This window comes from Ascidiella aspersa, chromosome 7 (assembly GCF_963924565.1).
Source record: "Ascidiella aspersa chromosome 7, kaAscAspe10.2, whole genome shotgun sequence".
Taxonomy (NCBI): Eukaryota; Metazoa; Chordata; class Ascidiacea; order Phlebobranchia; family Ascidiidae; genus Ascidiella; species Ascidiella aspersa.
This window is the reverse complement of record NC_139453.1, coordinates 2,659,483-2,682,338: the sequence shown is the minus strand read 5'-3', so window position 1 is coordinate 2,682,338 and position 22,856 is coordinate 2,659,483. Positions and strand designations below refer to the sequence as shown.

The following is a 22,856-nucleotide window of genomic DNA, read 5'->3' as shown; positions in this document are numbered from 1 at the left end:
TGAAGTTTAATAAAAACATATTATTATAGAAGAACTGCTAATTCTGACTAATTTTAAGGAGGCACGCAAAGATGGAATAGCATATGGTGGAACTTTCCTAGTCACATATTGTGAGTGGATGAGTTGAATTACAACCCTATGAGTGCTTGCTGGAAATTCACCCTATTTTAATTACCTAAAAGGGTGAAATACAGAAGGGACGCCGGAGCGATTTCAGGGCAAGGGGGGGCGACTTTCTTGGTAAGGGCAACATAGACCACAGGCGCGGGTAGCAAGCCGAAATGTTGGAATGTCCCCCCTGAAAAATGTTTGCGGCCACGCCCTCTAGATTGGCTTAAAATGGTACCAAAAATGTTTTAACAAATGTCAACCATGTCATTTTGTGATTTTTTTTGCATTTTTTCGTTGCTCAAGACCGATTTCCGTCGCATAATATTTAACGTTGTGAAAGCAATATATCATTTTTCATGAAAAAGCTTAAAGTGGATTCGGAGTCGAACTCGGTGGAATGGGCAAATTTGTCGAGTCGAACTCGACTTTATTTTTTCGGCCAACGTTGGACTCGGGTTGTTTTTAACCGACTCCGCAGCCCTGGCGCTTGTGTGCATTGTTTTACACGCCCATGAGTGCAAAGAAATAATTTATCTCTAATCGTTTAAAAAAAAATCGTTTTGGATTTTGCAAAAGCCAAGATCGTAAAAAACCCTCTTGTTATCATAGCGAAGTTAAATAGCCTACTACTTTCTTACGAGAGTATCCAAGATAAAGAGGCACTCATATTGTACGTTTGCGTTTCTAACGGCAAAACCGCCAAAATAAAAACAGCCACCGTTGAATAGTTTCGGGTTCTAAAGACGACGAGACAGCGCGTCGTGTATTTGTCCCCAGTCATTGTGAAGAATCACGTTTCAGCTCTTCTTTGTCCAAACCTTCCGACGGTTGGTGGGACGCGTTGCTACAAACCAAGCGTTACCAAGCGTTGAGCGAAAAATTCGCAGCGCCAACTTGCTCGTATCTCACCTTCTCAGTTAAATTATTTTTAAACAGTAGCGTTTCTAACGGCAAAACCGCCAAAATAAAAACAGCCTCCGTTGAATAGTTTCAGGTTCCAAGGACGCCGAGACAGCGTGTCGTATATTTGTTCCCAGTCATTGTGAAGAATCACGTTTCAGCTCTTCTTTGTCCGAACTTCCCGACAGTTGGTGGGACGCGTTTATAGTCTGCTGTTTACTATTGTTCTATTGGGTTAAAACATAAGCTTGATGACCACCAACCTCGAGACCCAGGGCGTTACCAAATTGAAAAACGCGAAAGCACAGCAAATGAAGGTCGACATTTTTAAGTGAATTATAAGTTCCCTTAACAAACTTACAATGGAACCTTCGAAGCGTGGTCGGGGTTTATACCATTTCCTTATTTTAAAACATTATTTTTCGGCTGTACCTGGTACGTTACGAATTTAGTTAAATATATGGATCATATCAAAGCCCTATAAGTGACTTTTTAGGATTGGAATACGATTTTCCGTTTTAACAAGTTTTTTTTTTTAATTATGCACCTCGATTTGTTTTCACAATGTTTCAAACAAACAGAAAAGTGCAAAAATAATCCATGCATTATCCAAACAAAATGTATTAACTTTATTAACAGTACTAAATATATTGTAGTAGTTAAGCTATTTTAAACAGTAGCGTTTCTAAAGGCAAAAACCGTTGAAGCTAAAAACAGCCACCGTTGAATAGTTTCGGGTTCCAAGGACGGCGAGACAACGTGTCGTATATTTGTTCCCAGTCATTGTGAAGAATCACGTTTCAGCTCTTCTTTGTCCAAACCTGCCGACGGTTGGTGGGACGCGTTTATAGTCTGTTGTTTTTACTATTGTTCCCTTGGGTTGTAACATAAGCTTGAGGACCACCAACCTCGAGACCCAGGGTGTTACCAAATTAAAAAAAGTGTAAGCACAGCTAATGAAGGTCGACATTCTTAAATGTTTTAAAGTTCCCTTAACAAGCTTACAATGGAACCTTCGAAGCGTGGGCAAGGTTTTCACCATTTCCTTATTTTTGAACATTATTTTTCGGCTGTACCTTGTACGTTACGAGTTTAGGTAAATATATGGATCATATCAAATCCCTAAGTAACTTTTTAGGCTCGGAATACGAATTTCCGTTTTAACAAGTTTTTTTTTTTTTAATTATGCGCCTCGAATTGTCAGGTTCCAAGGACGCCGAGACAGCGCGCCGTATATTTGTTCCCAGTCATTGTGAAGAATCACGTTTCAGCTCTTCTTTGTCCAAACCTTCCGTTGGTCGGTGGGACCCGTTTATAGTCTGTTGTTTTTACTATTGTCCTCTTGGGTTGTAACATAAGCTTGAGGATCACCAACCTCGAAACCCGGGGCGTTACTGAATTGAAAAAAGCGTAAACACAGCAAATGAAGGTGGACATTTTTAAATGTTTTATAAGTCCCTTAACAAACTTACAATGGAACCTTCGAAGCGTGGGCGGGTTTTTACCATTTCCTCGCTTAGAAACATTATTTTTCAGCGGTATTTTGTATTTTACGACTTTAGGTAAATGCTATGGATCATATTAAATCCTTCGTGCCTTTTTAAGTTTTTGGTAAAATATAAATTTCCGTTTAAAACATTTTTTTTAGAATATCCTCCTCCAAATGTTTTCACAGTGTTTCAAACAAACAGAAAAGTGCAAAATTTCCCATGTATTATCCCAAAAAAATCTATTTACTATTAAAACGGTACTAAATATATTGTAGTAGTTAAGCTATTTTAAACAGTAGCGTTTCTTACGGCAAAACCGCCAAAATAAAAACAGCCACCGTTGAATAGTTTCAGGTTCCAAGGACGCCGAGACAGCGCGTCGTATATTTGTTCCCAGTCATTGTGAAGAATCACGTTTCAGCTCTTCTTTGTCCAAACCTTCCGACGGTTGGTGGGACGAGTTATTATAAACCAAGCTTTGCCAAGCGTTGAACGAAAAATTCGCAGCGCCAACTTGCTCGTATCTCACCCTCTCAGTTAAATAGGCTTCTAAGTGATTTAATTAGGTTCACTGACGACTTACAAGCCATAAATCGAAGCTTGGATGTTAATTTCCATTTTTGCGCAACATTTTACAGGAATCAATCCGGGAGCATTTGTAAATCAACATCAATACGGCGACAAATATTTGTGGTTTGCACTAAAGCAGGCCTTTTACTTATCGGTGTTGCATTTCCCCATTTAATCATTCACAATACAAGAATCTTAAAACGAGAGAAATAACAAATGTTGTACAACAACTACACCCTTAAACCGTTTCAAAGAAATCCAGGTGTATAGTGAGTGTCGGCTGATACCTGTGTTCTTGGCTCTGTATGATAATGTCGACATTGTTTTGTGCGCACAATTGTTCTTTCTTGTGCTTTATACTTTGCTTTCTCAAACTCAGTTATAGTTATATTTTCACAGAAGTTGAAATTCCAATAACTGATTTTGTTGCATTTTTTTAGACAACTTTGTGTTTGTTAAAACTTGTGAATCGTTTAACCGGTCGAACACTAGTTCAAGAATGTCCGGCCCTGGCAACTCCAACCAAGTAAGTTTTTTGAAAAATAAAATAAAATCAATTTATCTATAGAGTGTTCTAGGCAACAGGGGACGTGGCGTTATTTTGCACAATGTGCGCAAAAATGTGCGCGCGAAAATGTGTTTTTCCAGAATATGCGCACATTTTTACGGCGTTAATGTGCGCACATTTTCGCATGCACATTTTAGCGCACATTGTGCAAAAACTCTTCGCATCCTCGTCTCGTTCTACGAATTTCCGATAAATTAATGGATCCAATTCAATACCCGATAGCTACTAATTTGAAAAAGGGATTTGAGACATGAATTGTGATTCAAAGCCGTGATTTCTATAAGAAAAAACAATTTTTGAAACAAGATTTGTTTTTCCAGTAAATAGTAGGTTTACAACTAATTGTTATTAAATCTTAGCTCTAAAGCGCATTTTGGCCCAAATAGCCGGAAAAATACGTTCAAATTTAATATGTTTTCTTGCTAGAGAAAAGTAACATCATTTGTTAGGATTGGATTGCAGTAGTATTTTATAAGCACCGGGTGTGACAATAAAATGTCAAGTTTGGACATGCTACCGATTTAAACCCGTTATGTAAAGCTGCACAAATTTTGAAGAATATTTAGGTTTAAAAAATATCTCCTTTCGGAGAGCTTTGAAACGATAAATTAGGACAAATCCGTAACACGAGAATACACTGAAAATGCCCTATACGCTATAGCAGATGAGTTTTACAATTTTGCTTTATAACATGCTATTTAAATATAGTGAAAAGTTTTTCTGGTACTTTTTTATTTTGTCCGACGTTCCTGTGTTAGATAAAAATCCCAATGTTTAAAATAAAAAGAGATTAAGGCGATTACGAACAACTCAGTTGGTATCTTTTTAGGTATCCGAAGCGTCGGATAAAACAATTAAGTAATGGAAGAACTTCTCTTCAGTATGTAGGCCCTACCTTATCTGGTGACAACAGTATATTCATTTTATTAAAATTTGCATACACACAGTATAGATTTGATTATAATCAATGTTTTATACATTGCCTTGGTAAAAGCAAAACACTTTTTAAAAAGTAAACAAAATGAATTATGCTTGTTTTTTTAAGCAAAATAGATGTAAAAAATAAACAGAAACTATATTTTTATTTTAAGATGTAGTATAGAAACTTAATAAATATTTATCATCAACGTATTTATGCAGGGTCAAAATGCACCTCAGGTTCCACCAGCAAACAACCAGCCAATCAATGTGCTGCCTGTAAACATTGGTGATGTTTACGGTCATCAAGGTCCCATACAAAACCTCCAAGGCGACGTTCATATATATGGCCAGCTACAGGGACCTGGAGTAGCTTCCGACTCAACAGCGACCTCGTCTGACTACGGTTGGTGATAACTTCGATTTAAAACTAATGACCAAGTGTGGGTTGCACAACAGTAGAGATATCTTTGCGTGCAATGAACCCAGTCCCTGAAACGCGACTGTATTTCAAGTTAAACACATTTAGTTTGAAAGCGGCTAGAATAGATCGATGTAGATCAGTGTGCGTAGCCAGGTTAAATTCCACCGTAGGTACGAATTGACGTCACTCGGCAATACGTTTATGATTATCATGAATAGAAATTGATAAAACACAAGTATTGAATTAAATTCATTTTAGGTCTTTGCTTTTTTAATAGTCCTATACAAAGCGCTAGCATAAGTTAAGATAAAAATTTTGCAGCAAAATGATTTGAAAGTGCGTCTAAAATCAATAAAGATATTTTTCCTTGTCTATTTTACTTAAGGTTGACAAAAATTAAAGTTTAAATAGGACCGTTGAACTATTCGATGTTGTGTGATTCAGCATAGCGTAAAAAATTGCAGTTGTACAAAACTACTTAATTGAAACAGATTCGCGCTTAGCGCATTTATAAGGTAAGATAGATAAAAAAGTAATGTTTGCGCGAATATGGCCTTGTATCGGCGGCTCTTGCGTTTTTGCAACTTATTTAAAACTCTGGTAGGTTTTTAGAAAGTTCGTTTGCATTACAGTTTTGCTTGTTAAGTTTTTGAGAAACATGAAACAATATTTATCGATTATACAAATATAAAACATTCTACGTTTTGTCCGAAAAAAAGCCGGTTTATGATAACTTCAATAACCACTGAAGTCCAGCGATAAACCAAAACGTTTATGAGTTATATTTTGCAAAGCCAGCCTACGCTTAAACACGCTCGTATTTCTATTTAATCGTTCGCTCGCGATTCGCGTTGAAGTAAAACCGACGATAGGCGTTAATCATGTAAAAACGTTTTGGTGGCTGTAATAAGCTAAGCGTGCAGTGCCAAATTTTACGCTATATGCTCTACCAAAAGAGTTATACATCCATATGTGTTAGTTAACTCTCATCATAAAACAAAATGGTGAACCAATTGGGTGCATTAAGATTGCGGAAAACATTTGAATTCCATTCGTTTTATTCCTTCAGCTTTAAACAAAATTTCTTACGTTTTCAGCAACATCATGGCAAGAAAAGTCCCAGGAAGCAGCTGACAAGGTCATCGGAACTCTACCAAGCAACCCAGTTCCTCTTGACATCATTCGGGATTCGCAAGCACCTTTGGAGGAATTTGGTTTAAAAGGATTGAAGCAACTCAGAGACAACCAGGTCAACTCAACCACGCTTAAACTCAACCAACTATTTACTGCTGCAAAACAAGAAGCAATCGATAAAGCCAAAAGTAAGAAATTTAGAAATAAAGCAGCATATGACGATTACGTCGAGAGACATGGCAACGTGGTCGGTATGACTGGAATAGCTGGAATTGGAAAAACTACTGCTACTATACAGACACTATCGGAGCTTGCAGATGAATTACCAGCAGATCAAAAGGGATATTGGCTTTTTAAATACCTAAAGACTTTAAATCTTAACAAAGAAATGGGTGTTCTAGAATTGCTGTCATCCAACCCAAACTTGAAACACACAAAGGAAATAGATGATCAAATACTGGAAAGACTTTCCAAATCCAATAAGCTGTTTATCTTCCTGGATGGTTTGGACGAACCTAGGTTCAAGGATCTTGACTTGGATGCTCCAGTGATCGGATTGTACGATCGCGCAACGCCAGTTGTTATTTTGCAAAACCTACTCCGTGGCGACATTCTTCCAAATGCTCACAAGCTGCTTACTTCACGAGCGGGAGCTTTTCTCAAGCTACACCCAAATTGCAAGCCCCACTTTGTAGTCAAGGTAATCGGCTTTAACGAAAGCTCTCAAGATTTGTATTTCCGACAAATTTGCCCAGAGAAAGAAGAATATGAGAAGGTCATCAAGTCACTTGGGCAAAACCCACATGCAAAGGCTTTGTGCTTTCTTCCTATGTTTGCAAAAACCGTCGCTCCTTACATCATAAAGCATGTCACTAAAGATGGCAATTTTACTCTCACAGATGTGTTTGCGGCTTTTGTGGCTGATTGCATTCGCTCGCCTAAGTTTAAGGAACATCCAAGAATTTTGCGCAAACTTTCAGACTTGGCTTTACACGGAATGCTCAACGACAAGATCATGTTCGACGAAGAAGTCTTTGATGAAGTCGGACTTAATTCTGAAGGAATGGAGGACTTTCTTAACATGCAAGTTTTCTCTAGCGACCTCAACCTTCGTATACTGGAAGGGGATAAAGTATTCTTCTTTATTCATTTGCTGTGGCAAGAATTTTTTACATCACTTAAGCTGTTGTTCGATACAGACCTGGCTACATTTTCTGGGCTGCTACAAAGCATGGAAAGTAATACGTGGGAAATGGTTCTTCGGTTTCTTTTCGGGTTGCTAAACACGGGACTCCACCAAAAGCTAAAGCCTATTTTTAAAATCTCTTCCACCGATGTTGCTAGCAAGAGACGTTTGCTGAAAGGTCTGATTGATTCGCTTGGATCTCAACTTTTATCAAACGATGGCGAAAGCTTTAACTCCAATTTGTTTAAGCTTTGCAGTTTGGCGCAGGAATCAAACGATGAAGAAATCACCGCGAAAGTGGCCGATTCCCTCCCTGGAGAGCTTCGTATAACGCGTGGAACGATCCTTCCCAGTGAAGTGTCAAGTCTCTGTCACGTGCTTCGAGCAACACAAAGAGAGCTGGTCATCAGCATCGGGGCTAACTTCCCAGTCAGGTTTACCGGCAACGGTTTAGAAATGTTGATGGAGACAATGGCGAGAACCAAACACAAGGTTTGTGAAGTTTTACTGTTGTTTTAAGTTTTAATTTTTATACACTATTTTCAAATAAATGCAACAAAGCAGCGGTAAACGCTAAACGAACCCTGCACCGTTTTGAAGCCACACAACATTTAACTTTCTGAAGCAGGAGTCGGTAACCTTTTCTAGTCGCGGACCTGACCTAAATTTAAAAAGGGCTCGGCGAGCCGTAATAAATATAAACTTAAAATTTTCGTAAAATGTTGAGTTTTGAGCGTTTCATTATAACAACTGTTAATCACGGGCGACCTGGTTTTTTGTTTAAAAATCAGCTTTTATCTAACACTAGACGAAATGCCCGGCGTTGCCCAGGTTAAATAGAATATTTACCAGTTATTCTTACTGGTTAAAAAATAATTACACCTACAATAACCATCATAATGTATGAAGTCTACCTGAATTTAATCTGGTTAAACAAAATGAAACAATCCATCATACTTTGGCTCTTTATTACTATTGCACATTACGTTGTACCATGTTAAACTGACAGCCTCATGTTATAGCCTATAATTATGGAATCAGAAAATAACCCGAAAGTTATGTTACGGATAGCGTATAAAGTTCTGAAGAGGCATAAATAATGCAAACATATTTTTGTAATTTCATAACAAATTTGCTTATGCCTAAACGTTTGTTCTGCGTGTCACTAAATAGAAAATTCAAATCATGTCATATCGTATGTCTAAAATCAGTTAACCTAATGCTTTTCCACAGTCAGAGTAACACCCCACACCCTGTGTGGAAGCGGCATTAATAGAATGTCGTGTTTAATTATATGACTTATCTGCGTGGCTCTAAAGATCTAATTCTTTGTCTCCGTTATTTCCCAATACTTTTTTAATTTGTTTAACACAATCTAAAGACTAAAAATTAACGTAGGCCTGTAACCTAAAAAGCAGTATCTAAAATTTTGTGTCTGAAATAGGTCACTAAAGAAAAGTCGCGAACGCGCTGTGGCCGTATAATTACTAATTCACGTGTTACCAGCATAGTATAAGCTTTCTGAAGCCGCAAAGCGCCCCTCCTGCCCTTTGCCAAGGGGGGCAAGAGGGGGGACAAAAGTGCCTTTTTCATAAAAAGTGATATATTGCTTTCACAACGTTAAATATTATGCGACGGAAATCATAAAGGGGGTAGGATTGAGATACGGAATAATGCAAAAAAATTCGTAAAATGACATGCTTGACATTTGTTAAAACATTTTTGGTACCATTTTAAGCCAACCTAGAGGACGTGGCTGAAAAAATTTTGCCGGGGGAATACCCCCGCACCCCCCAAATATTTCGGCTCGTTACGCTCGCTTGCGGTCTATGTTGCCCTTACCAAAAAAGTCGCCACCCTTGCCCTGCAATCGCTCCGGCGTCCCTGTAAACACACAAACTTGGCTAAACACGTCTCGCATTTATTTCGTAACGAAAACCTGTGAAATTAGACTTTTACGTGGTTAACCAAACTGCAAAAAGCTATAAACGTTTTGCACTGCGTGTCACTAAATAGAAATTTCAAATTAGGTCATATCGTGTGTCTAAAATCGGTTAACCTAATGCTTCCCCACAATCAGAGTAACACCCCCCAGACTGTGTAAAAGCGGCATTAATGTGAAAGCGGAATGGCGTGTTTAACTTTGTGACATATCTGCGTCTAATGCTTTGTTGCCGTAAATTTCCAGTAAATTGTTCATTTGGTTTAAACAGTGTAAAGATGAAAAATTAACTTATAACCTAAAAAGCTGTTTTGTGTCTGAAATAGGTCACAAAAATTCACTAACTCACGTGTTACCAACATTGTATAAGCTGGCTGAAGCCGTATATTATAGCCGATAATTACAAAAAAATTGCGGTATTTACAACAAACAAATTGCAACATTTTGTGTTTTTTTAAATGGAGCTACTCAACGCGACTCGCATATTTTACCTAACGAAAACCCGTGACATATATCGATGGAAAATCGCTTAAAAAGTAGTAACAGCAATTATTCAAATTGGAGAAATTCAAGCAAATACGTAACACCCATACTGCATCCAACGAAAGAAAATCCTCTTTTAAAAGTAAATTTGCTTAAAGTTCAAACCGCTACAAAAAACGCGACATAAACTTTTCCACATGAAACTTTATTTTTACCAAGGCAATTTACTTCACGCAGGTTATTGCTTTATGAATGTGTGAAAAGGTTTAACCCGTTTCGTCATACGGTTTTGCAAATCGCACGCCCGCTCTTTCAAGTTAACATGCAACGAATGTTGTGTGATGTTTTTGGAATGGTATAAAAATTGCTCACCCGTGACCGGTTCGCGACGGCGTTAGCTTGAGATGCGAGACTTTCTCTCATAGAAAGAAACAAATTTTTTTCTGTCTGGGAGCAAACGAGTTTCTTTCTATTTTACCCACTTGCCAGGCGACTCGCTTAAGAGGAGCAATAGGAGCCATACGTTTCTCTGTCTGTTTCCCTAAAACGCGAACATGCTGACCAACAAACTTTTCCATTTTATATATTAGATTTGAAAAAAGGACGGTAAAGCGTTTGCGCCAAGCGCGAAGAAAAGCTATTGTGCAAATATTTGATGTTCCCCGGGGGTAGCGAAAGGACGGGAGGTTCATCGAGTGCGCTGCCGCCGATAAACATAGTCTAATCATAACCAACAATAAAAGTGAAAAAAAAGATATGCGGAAAATTTAATCGTTAATCTATGATGTAATTTGAATAGGATATGATGTAATTTAAATAGAAGCGTTAAAATGTCGATATAGTTTATTTTTATATTTAAACCACACAATAACTATAGTGTGCAGCACCATAAAATACAATCAGGCCTACTAAGATAGCGTAACGTTCATTGTTGATAGTACTAGTTTATGTACTTCGCATTTTGGCCGAAAAAAATGCGCAAAAAGTGCGCAAATTTTTTACATTTATGTAGTTAAAATAGACAACAAATTCTGGCAACGGCCAAGGCCAAGCGGCCAAGTTGTAAAAGAGGTTGAGGGCCGGATGAATTATATTGGCGGGGTTGCCGACCCCTGCTCTTAAAAGGTACTTTAAACTTATATTACCACATGATGGCAGTAGAGTGTCCCCGAGTTTTTTGACATAAGTGGACAACTTGTTTTTTTACAACGGTTTGATTTCCTGTTGTTCACCGAGAATTGATGGCACACATATTGCTGTGAAGTCGGCAAAAATATTCATTGTCTGATGTCACGATGTTTAAATGGCGTTGTTATGCCGAAAAACAGACCGTCATTGCTCGCCTCTGAGATTAAACCGGTGAAATTCAACAAATTACCAACGCGGTTTGTACAACTTTGTTGCGTAATAACATGCGCGACTTTAATTGAGTCTATTTAGCTACAAACGCAAAACGCTTTTTTTTATACACTAATATTTTTCTGTTTTATTTTCTGATATAACCCTCTTAATTGGCGCGACAAATTACGTTTTTCAGTTTGTTATTGGACATTAGTGTTTGGGATGTTATACTCCGCACTCCCCAAACTCTTCGTAGTCACTGTCTTCCCTACAGCGTTAAACGCTTCCACCTCCAGCAAGTATTTAAGTTTTTTAATTCAGTATCCAGATTTTATTATTTCGTTGATGATACCAACTGGAAACGTTTTAACGCGAGTTTCATGTTTAATGAGGCGATAATAAATTTACAAATAAAAAAAGAAGTTTTTAATAAAACAAAGTTCAAGGAAGCGAATTTTTGGATCAATAACTACAGTTTGAGTTTAAAACTGTTCGGATCTCATGCCTTAACAATGTGCGTACTCTATACAGCCGAGTAATCCGGAATTTTAGTGAAATTGTTTCTAAGTGCATATATATATAACATTTTAGCTCTACAAATGACTAAATTAAATACAGTTTACAATAAAACGTCATATTGACCCGCATTTTTGCTTCAGCGACTTTGCTTACACTTTTTAAACCTCGTCATTGACTAAAGGTAGCCAACAACGGCGGGCGAGGCAAACTGATCGGCGCATAAGTTTGAGAACCTCATCTATCTGGGACAGCGCCCATTCCAACATATCTTGTTGTTATTTTGTAGATGGATGAAGTACGTTTGGAGACAACAGGATCACGTGACTTCACTGCCATGTCCACCTACGTCCATAAGATAAACCGCCTGCAGTTGTACAATATGAACGATCCGTCCGGTTTCGAGGTTCTTACTGAAGCAATCGCACGCAGAGAAACACCTGTAAGTTAACTTACGTGCAACAACTGACATGGTTATGTCATAATGGTCATTATTACGATGGGGCGGGCGCGATTATCCAATCACACTATCGGCAATCAAGCGGATAGGGTCCAATGGGTGAAACGGGGACGCGTGAAACTGATAAGGGGCATCCCCGTGGGTCAACCATTGCACAGGGGAAAGTCTCACCAATCATGGGTAGCTGGGTCAAGTGTTTTGGAACCAGGATAGTTTAGTAATTCAAACTTAAATAACTTATTTAACAAGTTGCGCGACAAATTGCGATGTTAACGTATTACACTTTGATAATACACATTAGTGTTTGGGATGTTAACGTATTACACGTTGTTAAGGTCATTAATTTGGGATGTTATACTCCGCAACCCCCGACCCCTTCGTAGTCACTGTCTCCCCTAAACTTTTAAACATTTCCACCCACTCTTGGATATTTTAGCAAGTAGAGATGTTTTTAATATACTTTATTATCCAGATTTTATTATTTCGTTGATGATACTAACTGGAAACGTCTAAACGCGAGTTAATGAGGGATAAATTAACGTTCAAAGAAAAAAAGTCTAAAATAAACACAGTTCAAGCAAGCGAATGTCAGGTTCAGTAAACCACAGTTCGAGTTTTAAAACTGTAATTAGGAATTTAAATAATATTGCGCATAAATATATGGAATTTTAACTTTTACAACGACTCAATTAATTACAGTTTACAATAAATAAAACGTTATAAGACGAGCGATCTTCCCGGTTTGAAAGTTCTTACTTGAGCAATCGCACTCAGAGAAACACATGTAAGTTGTTACGTGTAACAATTGAAATTAAAAAAAATAGAAAAAATAGTAAGCGTGATTGCCGCAATTATAATTCGCCTAATTGTTAAGTCTATTGACTTTCAACTTAATTTCATTAAAATATTAATTTTGTTTCTCCGTCATTCAGCGAATCTGATGATTTGTGTCCAGTAAGTTTACGAAGCCATGAAAGATGCATACACGTTTACTTGTCAATTCAACTGAATAAAATGGACATTTTTGGAAAAGACATTTTGTGACGTTTCATGCAGATTTCACATTCCGTTACATAATACTCGATATTCGAACACGCTTCAAAAATCTGGAAAATCAAATTTTGTAAAATGACTGAACTGAATTATGAAATTTTTCGGTAAATTTAGTCACCCCGAATGTCATTAGTGTTTGAGATGTTCTACTCCGCAATCCCCGACCCCTTCGTAGTCACTGTCTCCCCTAAAGTGTTAAACGCTTCCAACCACTTTTGGAATTTTTCGCAACTATAGAGAAGTTTTTTAATTCACTATCCAGATTTTAATATTTCGTTGATGATACTAACTGGAAACGTTTTAACGTGAACGTTCAAATACAAAAGCAAAGATTGCACAAAACAAGCGAAAAGCGAGCGAATGTCAGGTTTAATAAACCACAGTTTGAGTAAACCGTTTGCAAATCACGCTTTAACAAATCTATATGTATAACTGACTAGGAATATTATTTTATGTTGTTTTAAGCGCATAAATATGGCATCATTTTTCAAACGAATAAATTAATATCAGTTTGAATAAAACGTTACAAGACGAGTGATTCGTCTGATTTTAAAGTTCTTACTGAAGCAATCGCACGCAGAGAAACACCTATAAGTTAACTTAAACGTAAAACAGCTGACACTTGCATGGTTTTGTCATTTAAATGCGTTCAGCGCCCCCCAAATCATGAAAAGACCCAAAATGCCACAAGGGGGCGATACTGCCCACGTTGGGAACTTCTGCGTTACATAATACTCGATATTTGAATTGTTTGTTGTTGTGTGCGCGTTTCGTAATTTACCGCTGTAAGTACGCCGAATCCGTGCCGAATTTCAATATGTTCCTAAATATGGTTAAATCTGTTCAGAAATCGGAACATCTTATCGCCATTCGGAATTATAAAATTAACGACTTTCTTTGCAAGTGGCAAGGGCTATTTTAACGCTCACTTCATGTTACTCCGAACCCCCAACTGTATTTTAATGCCTTCCTGCTAATTCGTCGCTTTCTGACATGTGTTTTATCTCGCCTCTTTTTTTTTCTTTCGCACTCGCTTTATTGTGTCGCTATAAAACTAAAAAAAAAAAAAAAATAATACTCGATATTCAAACACGTTTTAAAAATCTAGAAAATCAATTTTTGTAGAATTAATCAACTGAATTATATTTTTTTCGGTAAATTTACTCTGAATATTACTTATTCGGTAAATTTACTCTGATTATTATTATTACCGATGAATCACGTGTCGTGTACGTTTGATGTGTTTATGTTTTTATAGCAATTGATCGCGCAAATATTTATCGAGTAGAATCTAAATTTAACTTTTACGAAATTTTCCGGTTTACAATCCATTTTACCTTTGTCTGTATTTAGCTGTTTAAATAGGTTTTATCAGTAAGTTTGAAACTTTCGTTAACAAACCAAACTATATTTTGTGTAGATGGAAGAATTATTCGTGGACTATTTGGGGTCACGTGAGTTGAGTTGCCTGGCAACAAGTGCAAGCAACATCAACAAGCTGAAGTTGTCGAACTGCGACACTGCTGGGTCAAATCTGCAACCTCTAACTGACGCCATCTCACGCAGAAACCATCCCGTATGTTTATGTTAGTTGTTATAAGTAAATACGTTCGCATTAATCGCACATGCGTGGGCGTCGACGTAAATTCGGGGGATGGGCGCAGTTTTATAGCCCGTTAATATTAAACATACCGAGACATGTAGGTTTGTCCTAAATACATCAGTAAGAATATAATACACGCTTCCATACAACTCGCCAATTACATACTTTCATAAAAGTTGCATGGCTGGACGTTTATGTTTCACTTAAAAAACGTCTTTGAAGCATAAAGTCGGCACTGGTTTTCACAAAATTAACCTCTCTGGTTTTGTCTCGTTAATAATTCAAACTGTTCTAACAGCCTTGTGCATATTGATAGATGTTTAAAACGGTCTGCAAACAAACACTTAAAAATGTCAGCCAAAGAGGGTTTGAGACCCGGGGCAAGCACTTTGGACAATTAATTGGAAGCAATCTGTAAACCACAAATGTTCAAAAAATTGTTTATTCGGATACACACTATTTAGCGCATTCAGTGTTCACAATTAGGCTTATTTGCACCAATATCTGGATATTTTGAGCAAATATTTGTAACACGAAAAATAAGAAAAATTCAGTTTCGACAGCGGCTTTTACTTTCACACACACAATGTCATATTCATTAAACACATTCGGTAGTGGCATGTTTTTCAGGCAAGTGTTGACTTATTTCAGTACTTCAGTATTAAGACACTAATGCAAATTTCTCGCATATTAATAGTCTACTGCGAAAAAATAATTTTGCGTCATAGACACAACAGTTTCTTGTTTATCCATAATTCTCCAGATGTTCTACTTCAGCACAGCAGACAATGCCTTAGACCATTGGTTGCTAACCCGGCGCCAAGCAATTCTTAGGGGGTGCGAGCTCTACTTAAATTTTTGTAGTGATGTTAATGGTTTCGTTTCGTGTTTATTTTGTTTTTAAGATGTCCTTTTATTTACATTAAAATTACACGTGTGTAGTTAAGTAACTGAAGAAATAATCACGATTTTGCAAACTTTTTTGAATTTTTGGACTAATTGCTAATTTTTACGACCGATTTGGATTATGTTTAGTTACTAACTCTCTTTATTGCCACTTTTAATTAAAACTGCATATTTTCTGCAAATTATCTACAGTTTTAGCTTTGTCAAAAATTCCCTGTGATTAGCACTGCATGATTTCTGTCTAATAGACATATTTATTTTCTGAAATACACATATTATCGAACGATAACGGCCCTATTCAAATACAGTTTGGCTGAGTTGCAGATAAACGATAAACGTTATCCTCCTATCCAAAAATATTTGTTCATATTTTAATATAATAACACCTTAGCAACAGGGAGACTAAAACTACTTTGCGCGAATCTATAATGTTTTTTGTATTGTGTGTCGTCACACCTTTCGAAACACGATTTACGCAATGGTTAATTTTTGCGCTGCAGGCGACATTGTTACGTGGTTTCTACGGAGCCTTATTACTGCTGTGGAGTCAATACGCTCACAACACAATTGTTAAAATCAGCTTGATAAACTCAATGTTCGCGCTTCGCGCCACCAACAGTAGACATTTTAGTTTTTTTAAATTGTCTCACTGATCTGTAATTCATAAATACCGAATAGTTTTTCGTAGGGGGGAGCAAGGCATAAGGGAATGACCAAAAACGCCTTTATATTGTTTAAGTTGCCCAAACTTTTATTTTAGAGTGTGCGATGAGACGCACGACGCCTTTGGGCTAAAACAATTTGGTCAAAGTGGGCTAAACCTAGAAACATAATTAGATTCGCGCGGAACGTTAAAAGAGGGGAGAGAGGGTTTACGTTAAAAAATTCGAACGCCGGGTTCTTTCTGCATTTTATTTCTGTGATTTTGAAAAACCTCGGTAGATATAATTAACCTGTTGTGCATTTTTTTAAAACTCGTACACGGATGTAATGACCTAGGGCCTGGCTTATTTTAGTGATTAAACGAAAAATAACAATTCATTTAATAATTTTAAGTTGCTTGAGTTCACTAAAACGTCCCATAAAATTATTTTGTCCACCATTGCCCCAATAGGTAATATATATTCCAGAGTTGTTACCTGGCCTATTGCTCGAAGGAAAGCGAGTCTTTGTGATTTTACGTATTTGTTGCTTGACCTATTATGCAACCTTAGGATGCGGCCTGCCAAATTGTTTGTTTTTTGTTTGTTGTGGCCCTTGCACCATTTTAATTTGTACAGGCCTGGTTTAAACTCATCTTCCTTGTACAATTACACTGTGCCCATCAAGTTTCGAGTTTTTTTGATTTGGCATTTTAAACGAATTGCTCTGTAAAAAACAACACAAAAGCTAGATAGTGATTTATGCGAAAGTTAAGAAGAGCATTTAACACTATAGGTTGTTTAAAGTGAAATATTAATATAGCTCTAATATTTTAAAACTAGTTTACTGCTTCAACCTTAATTTCCCTTAAGTTAAGCTCTCTGAAATTTATTTTTTCTTATACAGTTATTATTTAAAATAAAAAATACTCCTGATAATGTGCATTATAAGCGATGGTCAATCCTTGCACACCCAAATATACCGTATTTTACGGAACATAAGGCGCACTTGAAATCTTTTTTTTTTCTCATAAATTGATCGTGCGCCTTATAAGCCGGTGCGCCTAATGTATGGATCAAGTACGGTACAGTGCTTTATTGCCTACACTCAAAACCAGTACTGATACTAATATTATATAAATAAACAACCGTCTTACACAATAAACTGGTAAAAGCAACTGCAACCGTGATATTCACTAGCCTCATTTTTTCTATTGCTCATTGTACTATTGTGACTAGCTTACATTTATTACGTAACAAGTAAAAAAAGGGTGCGTTCTATAGGCCGGTGCGCCTTATGTATGACCAAAAAACTAATCACAGCAATTTATTGACAGTGCGCCTTATAATCGGGTGCGCCTTATGGTCCGTAAAATACAGTAGCCTAATTAAATTAATGCGGTTCAAGTCACCAGTTCTATATTCGTAAATGTTGTGTGGGTTTATAGAGTAGGCAAATCTACCAATTAACCTTTTTTATTGTCACAGTTGGAGAAACTGAATCTAAGTTTCAACGAGCTGGATTCACGTGGTTTGAGTTGCCTGGCAACAACTGTACACAACATCAACCAGCTGGAATTGAATGATTGCGAAATCGATGGTTCCGATTTGCAACCTCTAACTGACGCCATTTCACGAATGGATCGACCTGTAAGTGTGTGTTGTTGAAATGAAGGATATGTTGAATATTGGAATGACATTGAGGTGGATAAACCAGGCAACAGCATTGCGTGTAACATTTGGTAACTCAGCCGCTGTCTGTTGGACAAAATATTTTTGGTAAACGGCTTTTTTATGTCACCATTATTAAAGCAATTGAATTAAATCGTGACGTCACGAGTAACGGACATAGCGTTTTGTCAAAACGCGACTATTTTTTTTAAGACGGAAAAGCACTGGCGTGAAAAAAATCATTAGTATAGTTTAAGTTTCCCAAACTTTAATTTTCTATGTTGCGATATGACGCGGATAATTTGGTACATAATTTGGTAGGGATTTGCAATTAAGGCAACATTTTTAACTTAAAAGGCATTTAACTTTAATAATGCAGTTGGTCGGTTTTTACAGTATTTTTTTGCCCTTTTCTCAATTGATCATTCAGATCACATTAAGCGCATCTAATTTATTAGCACAACTATGAGTAATCTTATTTGTTAAGCCTTGTATGCAAACAAATGTGCAGGCTTCTATTGTTTATGGCTCTGTGAACTGAAAGACAGGTCACATCACTGTGCTTAAAATGTTTGGTGGTTAAAATTGGAAGTCAATTTAGTCAATTTTCGCCGATGGATAAACGTGTTTTCAAGTGGGCTAAGACATACAAGAAACAAACTTTAGATTCGCGGGTATTGCGAAATATTTTTGCTTTCACGTAGATACAATAGGAAAAAACAAGGTTGAGGAGAGCCATGGCCAAGTGTTTCATAAAGCTTATGTAGATCTAATTGAGCGGGTGTAGAAAACGCGTAGCCGGAAGTAATGACCCGGGGTCTGGTTTATTTTAGGCGCATGTTCACTTTACACAAATTGTGGATTTAATGAAAAATGACAATATTTACAACCACTATAGGCATTCAATAAATTTTCAGCTGCTATAGTTAACCAATGTACCAAAAAATTATTTTTTTCCACAATGGTCCCAATACATTTTATACATCCCAAAGTTGTTACCTGACCTGTTACGAATAGCAGTTTTTTGTTGGTATAAGTTGCAAATATGTATTGTTCAATTTGCTAGGACATGTATACAGCCTAACACCTGCATGTATGTATCTTACATTATGTTGTGCTTATGTAGATGGAGAAGTTGGACCTGAACCCCAACTACTTGGGATCGCAAGGACTCGCTTTCCTCCGAACTTGTGCCCACAATGTACAAGAGCTGGAGTTAGAAGGATGCGGCATCGGTGAAGCTGATGTGAACTCTCTGCGCAAGGTATAGGCACTCAGAATTTGGGAATATGTTGCCGAGGCAACGTTGCGACACTAGTGACGTCAGTGTTTAGACGTGTGACGTAATGATGCTTCCCTTTGCATCGAATGTACAAGTTTAAATGAGAATACCTATCTCCAGCTTGATGGTAGTTAGTGGCGTTCAGGCGAATAATTTGTGAAGTAAGGCGCTTGGAGGTCTGACCTTTTTGCGATCGAATGCATTCGCTTGTTTCTCGCTGAGATCAAGTTTGCTTGGATCTGTCCAGGCCCGACTGAACTAAGAAGCAGAACTGAAAGCAGGAAAAGCTGAACACAAAGCTTCGGGTTCAGAACGAAACAACCTGGCTTGACTCGGGCGAGTAACGAGTAGAGCGAGTTGCGCAATAACGATTCTCCGAGTAATCGGTTAATTATATGACTTTATTATTATAATGATATTTAATCAATCTTTATATAGTGGCAGTTGCGTTCAGATCGCATTTTCTAACTTAAGTAGTTTGATCAAGATACCAAGTGTTGTAACAATAATTTTTCTAATGGCTTTTTAATACACAAGGTTTGAAAATAAAGTTTTGAATCACAACAATATTAGTTAAACATTTTTTGTAAACATTTTTATTCGTTAGCGCAGATGTATTACACTTGGGTTCAGAGTGAAAACTTCATGCGAATCCTTACAATAACATAGATAGAAATATATAACTTTGAATTAGTGCGTTTTAAAAATAAAATTGACTTAAACTACAATCAAAGTCACGGATTTAAGACATTCAAAAAGAGGTTTAAAAACACCCACTTGCCTATTTTATCATATTAAAGGAGAATTTTAAGGTGATTTTTTCGATCCGTTGACTCTGCTGAACAGATTCAATTTTGGACGCAAAACCATGTTTTAAAGCAGTAATTCATCCGGCCCGCCGCCTCTTTGACAAATTTGACACTATTTCACATACTTTTTGATTATTTCAACTATATAAGTGCGAAAATTTTTCTCGCTTCGCGCGAATTATCTTTCTGCGTCCTTTTGTTCACGTTTTGATGTTGGCTTTTAAATTGATCAGCACTTCTTTACAGTTGCGCGGTGGACAGCTGCCAAAGTGCGTCACGGAAAACGTATTCACAAATATTCGACATATCTTTTTCAACATTTTTTTATCTTTCGTTTTCGGCAATGTAATAAAAATTTGCAAGAATTTAAACGAAATGCCGTTATACCAAAGAAAACGCGCTCGCTTCGCTTGCTGGTTGTCCCTTGACTTAAAAACGTTTGCAAACACTGAGCTAGCTTAAGTTTAAATGTTATCGCGTTCACCAAAGTAGTTTTATAACACTTTTCATTAGTAGTATGGAACTCGAATTTTGAACCAAACAAACGCTTTTTTTTTCAGCTTTGCGCCAACAATATACTGCCTCCATAAATTTAAATAAACACGTTCTTAAGTGCAAAAACGATAAGAGGACCGGCTGATTCACAGTTGTTCTAAAGGGTTAATAACACAATTCCTAGTTAATATTTTGTGCGGCCCGCAGAGACCTTACTGAGTATGGTTTGGGCCCGTGACTAGAAAAAGGTTGCCGACCCCTGTTTTAAAGAACCAAAACAAGTGGCGCGAACCTGGGATTTATGTAAGGGCCCCCAGTTCAAAAATTAGGGTAGAGAAAACTAAAAAATACGTTGCGCCACTTAAAAGTGACGTTTTGCTAATTTTAAGTCGGATAAACACAATTTTAGTGATGTTCTAGTTTTTAATGCAGCCCCAGCTGAGTGCATCGCCGCTTTGCGCAAAGTGTAATGTGGATATATATCGCATCACCATAGCTGCATGGATCCGGTAAAAGAAATATATTAAGCGCAGTGCTATTCGCACCGAATTGATGCCCCATTATTCGTCGTAAATGTGTTTAAAACATTTAAAAACAATGTGCATAGAAACCATTTGAGGAACTTCATTTTAGCTTTTTTATATAGCTTCTGGACTCTTATATTCGCCCATCAAAGTAGCGGTGCTTGCAAAAATTAGGTTTAGACGTGCAGCTCCATACAGCTCCGCAATAGTATAAGTGTCGTTTAGGGAAAATTAAGTTATAAATGATATTCATCAATTGTCACCAATCAATTGATATTCATTCTACGTCTAACTAAAACCTCTAACAATTAAAACAAAAAAACAATAAAAATATTTATATTCCATTTTCACTCGGGTTGAATACACATGCATTGGGATCAAGTGTTTTCTACGTCTGTGGTCATGTTTGACAAAAACATTCAGTTGTTAACTTTTTACCTTGCTGATGATTGTAGGTGTAAATATCAATTAAAGTTAAAACAAAAAAGATTATAAAATAAAACAAGTATTTTAAAGTTCAAATAAAATTTGCATCTAATCAACTCTTTAAATCCCACTAAAATATTACAGGGAAAATATTTAGGTTTTCATCATGAAAAATCAATGTAATTGCCTTTACGGTCCCAAAAAATATATGTACCTTTTAAAAATGCGCTGTATGCAAACAACCCTTAAATATAAAATGCTCGTTATCAGCCTTTGTCACTTAATTATATCCAACCACTTTAGCGTGAAAAAATTACAGGCTCTTAGGGCTACTGTCGTAAAAGGTGAAATAGCATAGGATATGTTTTAACCAAAACCACATTATATGGGTGTGTAACTTGTATTACACTCCTATGATTAGATTGGCATATATACCCATACTATATGGTTACGGGGATAGGTGTAATACAGGGCTGTGGAGTCGGAGCCGGACACGGGACTCTATGAAGGATTCGGCTGTATTTTTTAGCCAGGGTGAAACCCCGGTTGTTTTAAACCGACTCCGCAGCCCTGGATAAAGTGGTGTGTGATGTATACTTAGTATTTTATTGTGTTGTTTTGTGTTACAGCGATCAGCCCGGAGAAGGCGCAGACGCCAGAGATGCCTTCTGCTATGAGGAGCAGAGGTCGAAATGAGGAGCTATCAACGGGAAAAGAGTTTTGCGCTGACTTGCAATCGTAAACCAAGGGTTTATAGAAACAAAAGAAACGCCAAACAATTTCGACCATAGCGATAAAAGTTTAACTTCAGGTCGGCTATAAAGTGAACGGACAAAGTTGTGTTTCATGCAAACGCACCACTAAAGCCGATGCATTCCTTTGCATATTTTTGTCGTTTCGTATTTTCTTACAACAGTAGCAACAGGGTTTATTTTCTATCCTTTCTGAACAGTTCGTCTGCGCTTCTAACAACGAATAATGCACAAACAACTACACAAGCAAGATAATTGAAACAGTTCATTATCTATTTTTTCGTATATAACTGGGCGGTAACAATTGTTCAGTAACCTGGCAGTACTCGACTGTTACTTTAGTGTTTTCCTTCTTCTACATTTTGATTAGGGTGGAAATTCAGCATCTGTGGCAACAACAATATTTGCGTTTTTTCGCGAACCATACACAGTAGGCTCCAGATTATAATTTGTTTTGTTTCTTTAATTTATTAAACTGTATTAGCTTTTCTTGTATGTTTTTGATATGGTTAGTACGCAAACACAAAGGATGCCATGTGGAAAAGCATCGATATTAAGTTTGAGCGTCACTAAATTAAACAATTTTCCAAAGATAACCATGTTGCCTAGCCACAATTTGCCCATGTGCCTTAGTTTCAACCACTCTGCGTT

General features: G+C 37.1%; 1 protein-coding gene across 1 annotated transcript; it reads left to right on the top strand.

The window, feature by feature from the left end:
* Positions 1 to 3,570: 3,570 nt before the first annotated feature.
* LOC146137269 (NACHT, LRR and PYD domains-containing protein 12-like) lies at positions 3,571 to 22,195 on the top strand. The gene is made up of 9 exons (XM_083393805.1): positions 3,571 to 3,597; positions 4,780 to 4,963; positions 6,079 to 7,793; positions 11,873 to 12,025; positions 14,517 to 14,672; positions 17,735 to 17,896; positions 19,044 to 19,181; positions 20,242 to 20,293; positions 22,083 to 22,195. The coding sequence occupies exons 1-9, from the start codon at positions 3,571 to 3,573 to the stop codon at positions 22,193 to 22,195; spliced, it is 2,700 nt and encodes an 899-aa protein (XP_083249931.1).
* Positions 22,196 to 22,856: the final 661 nt, after the last annotated feature.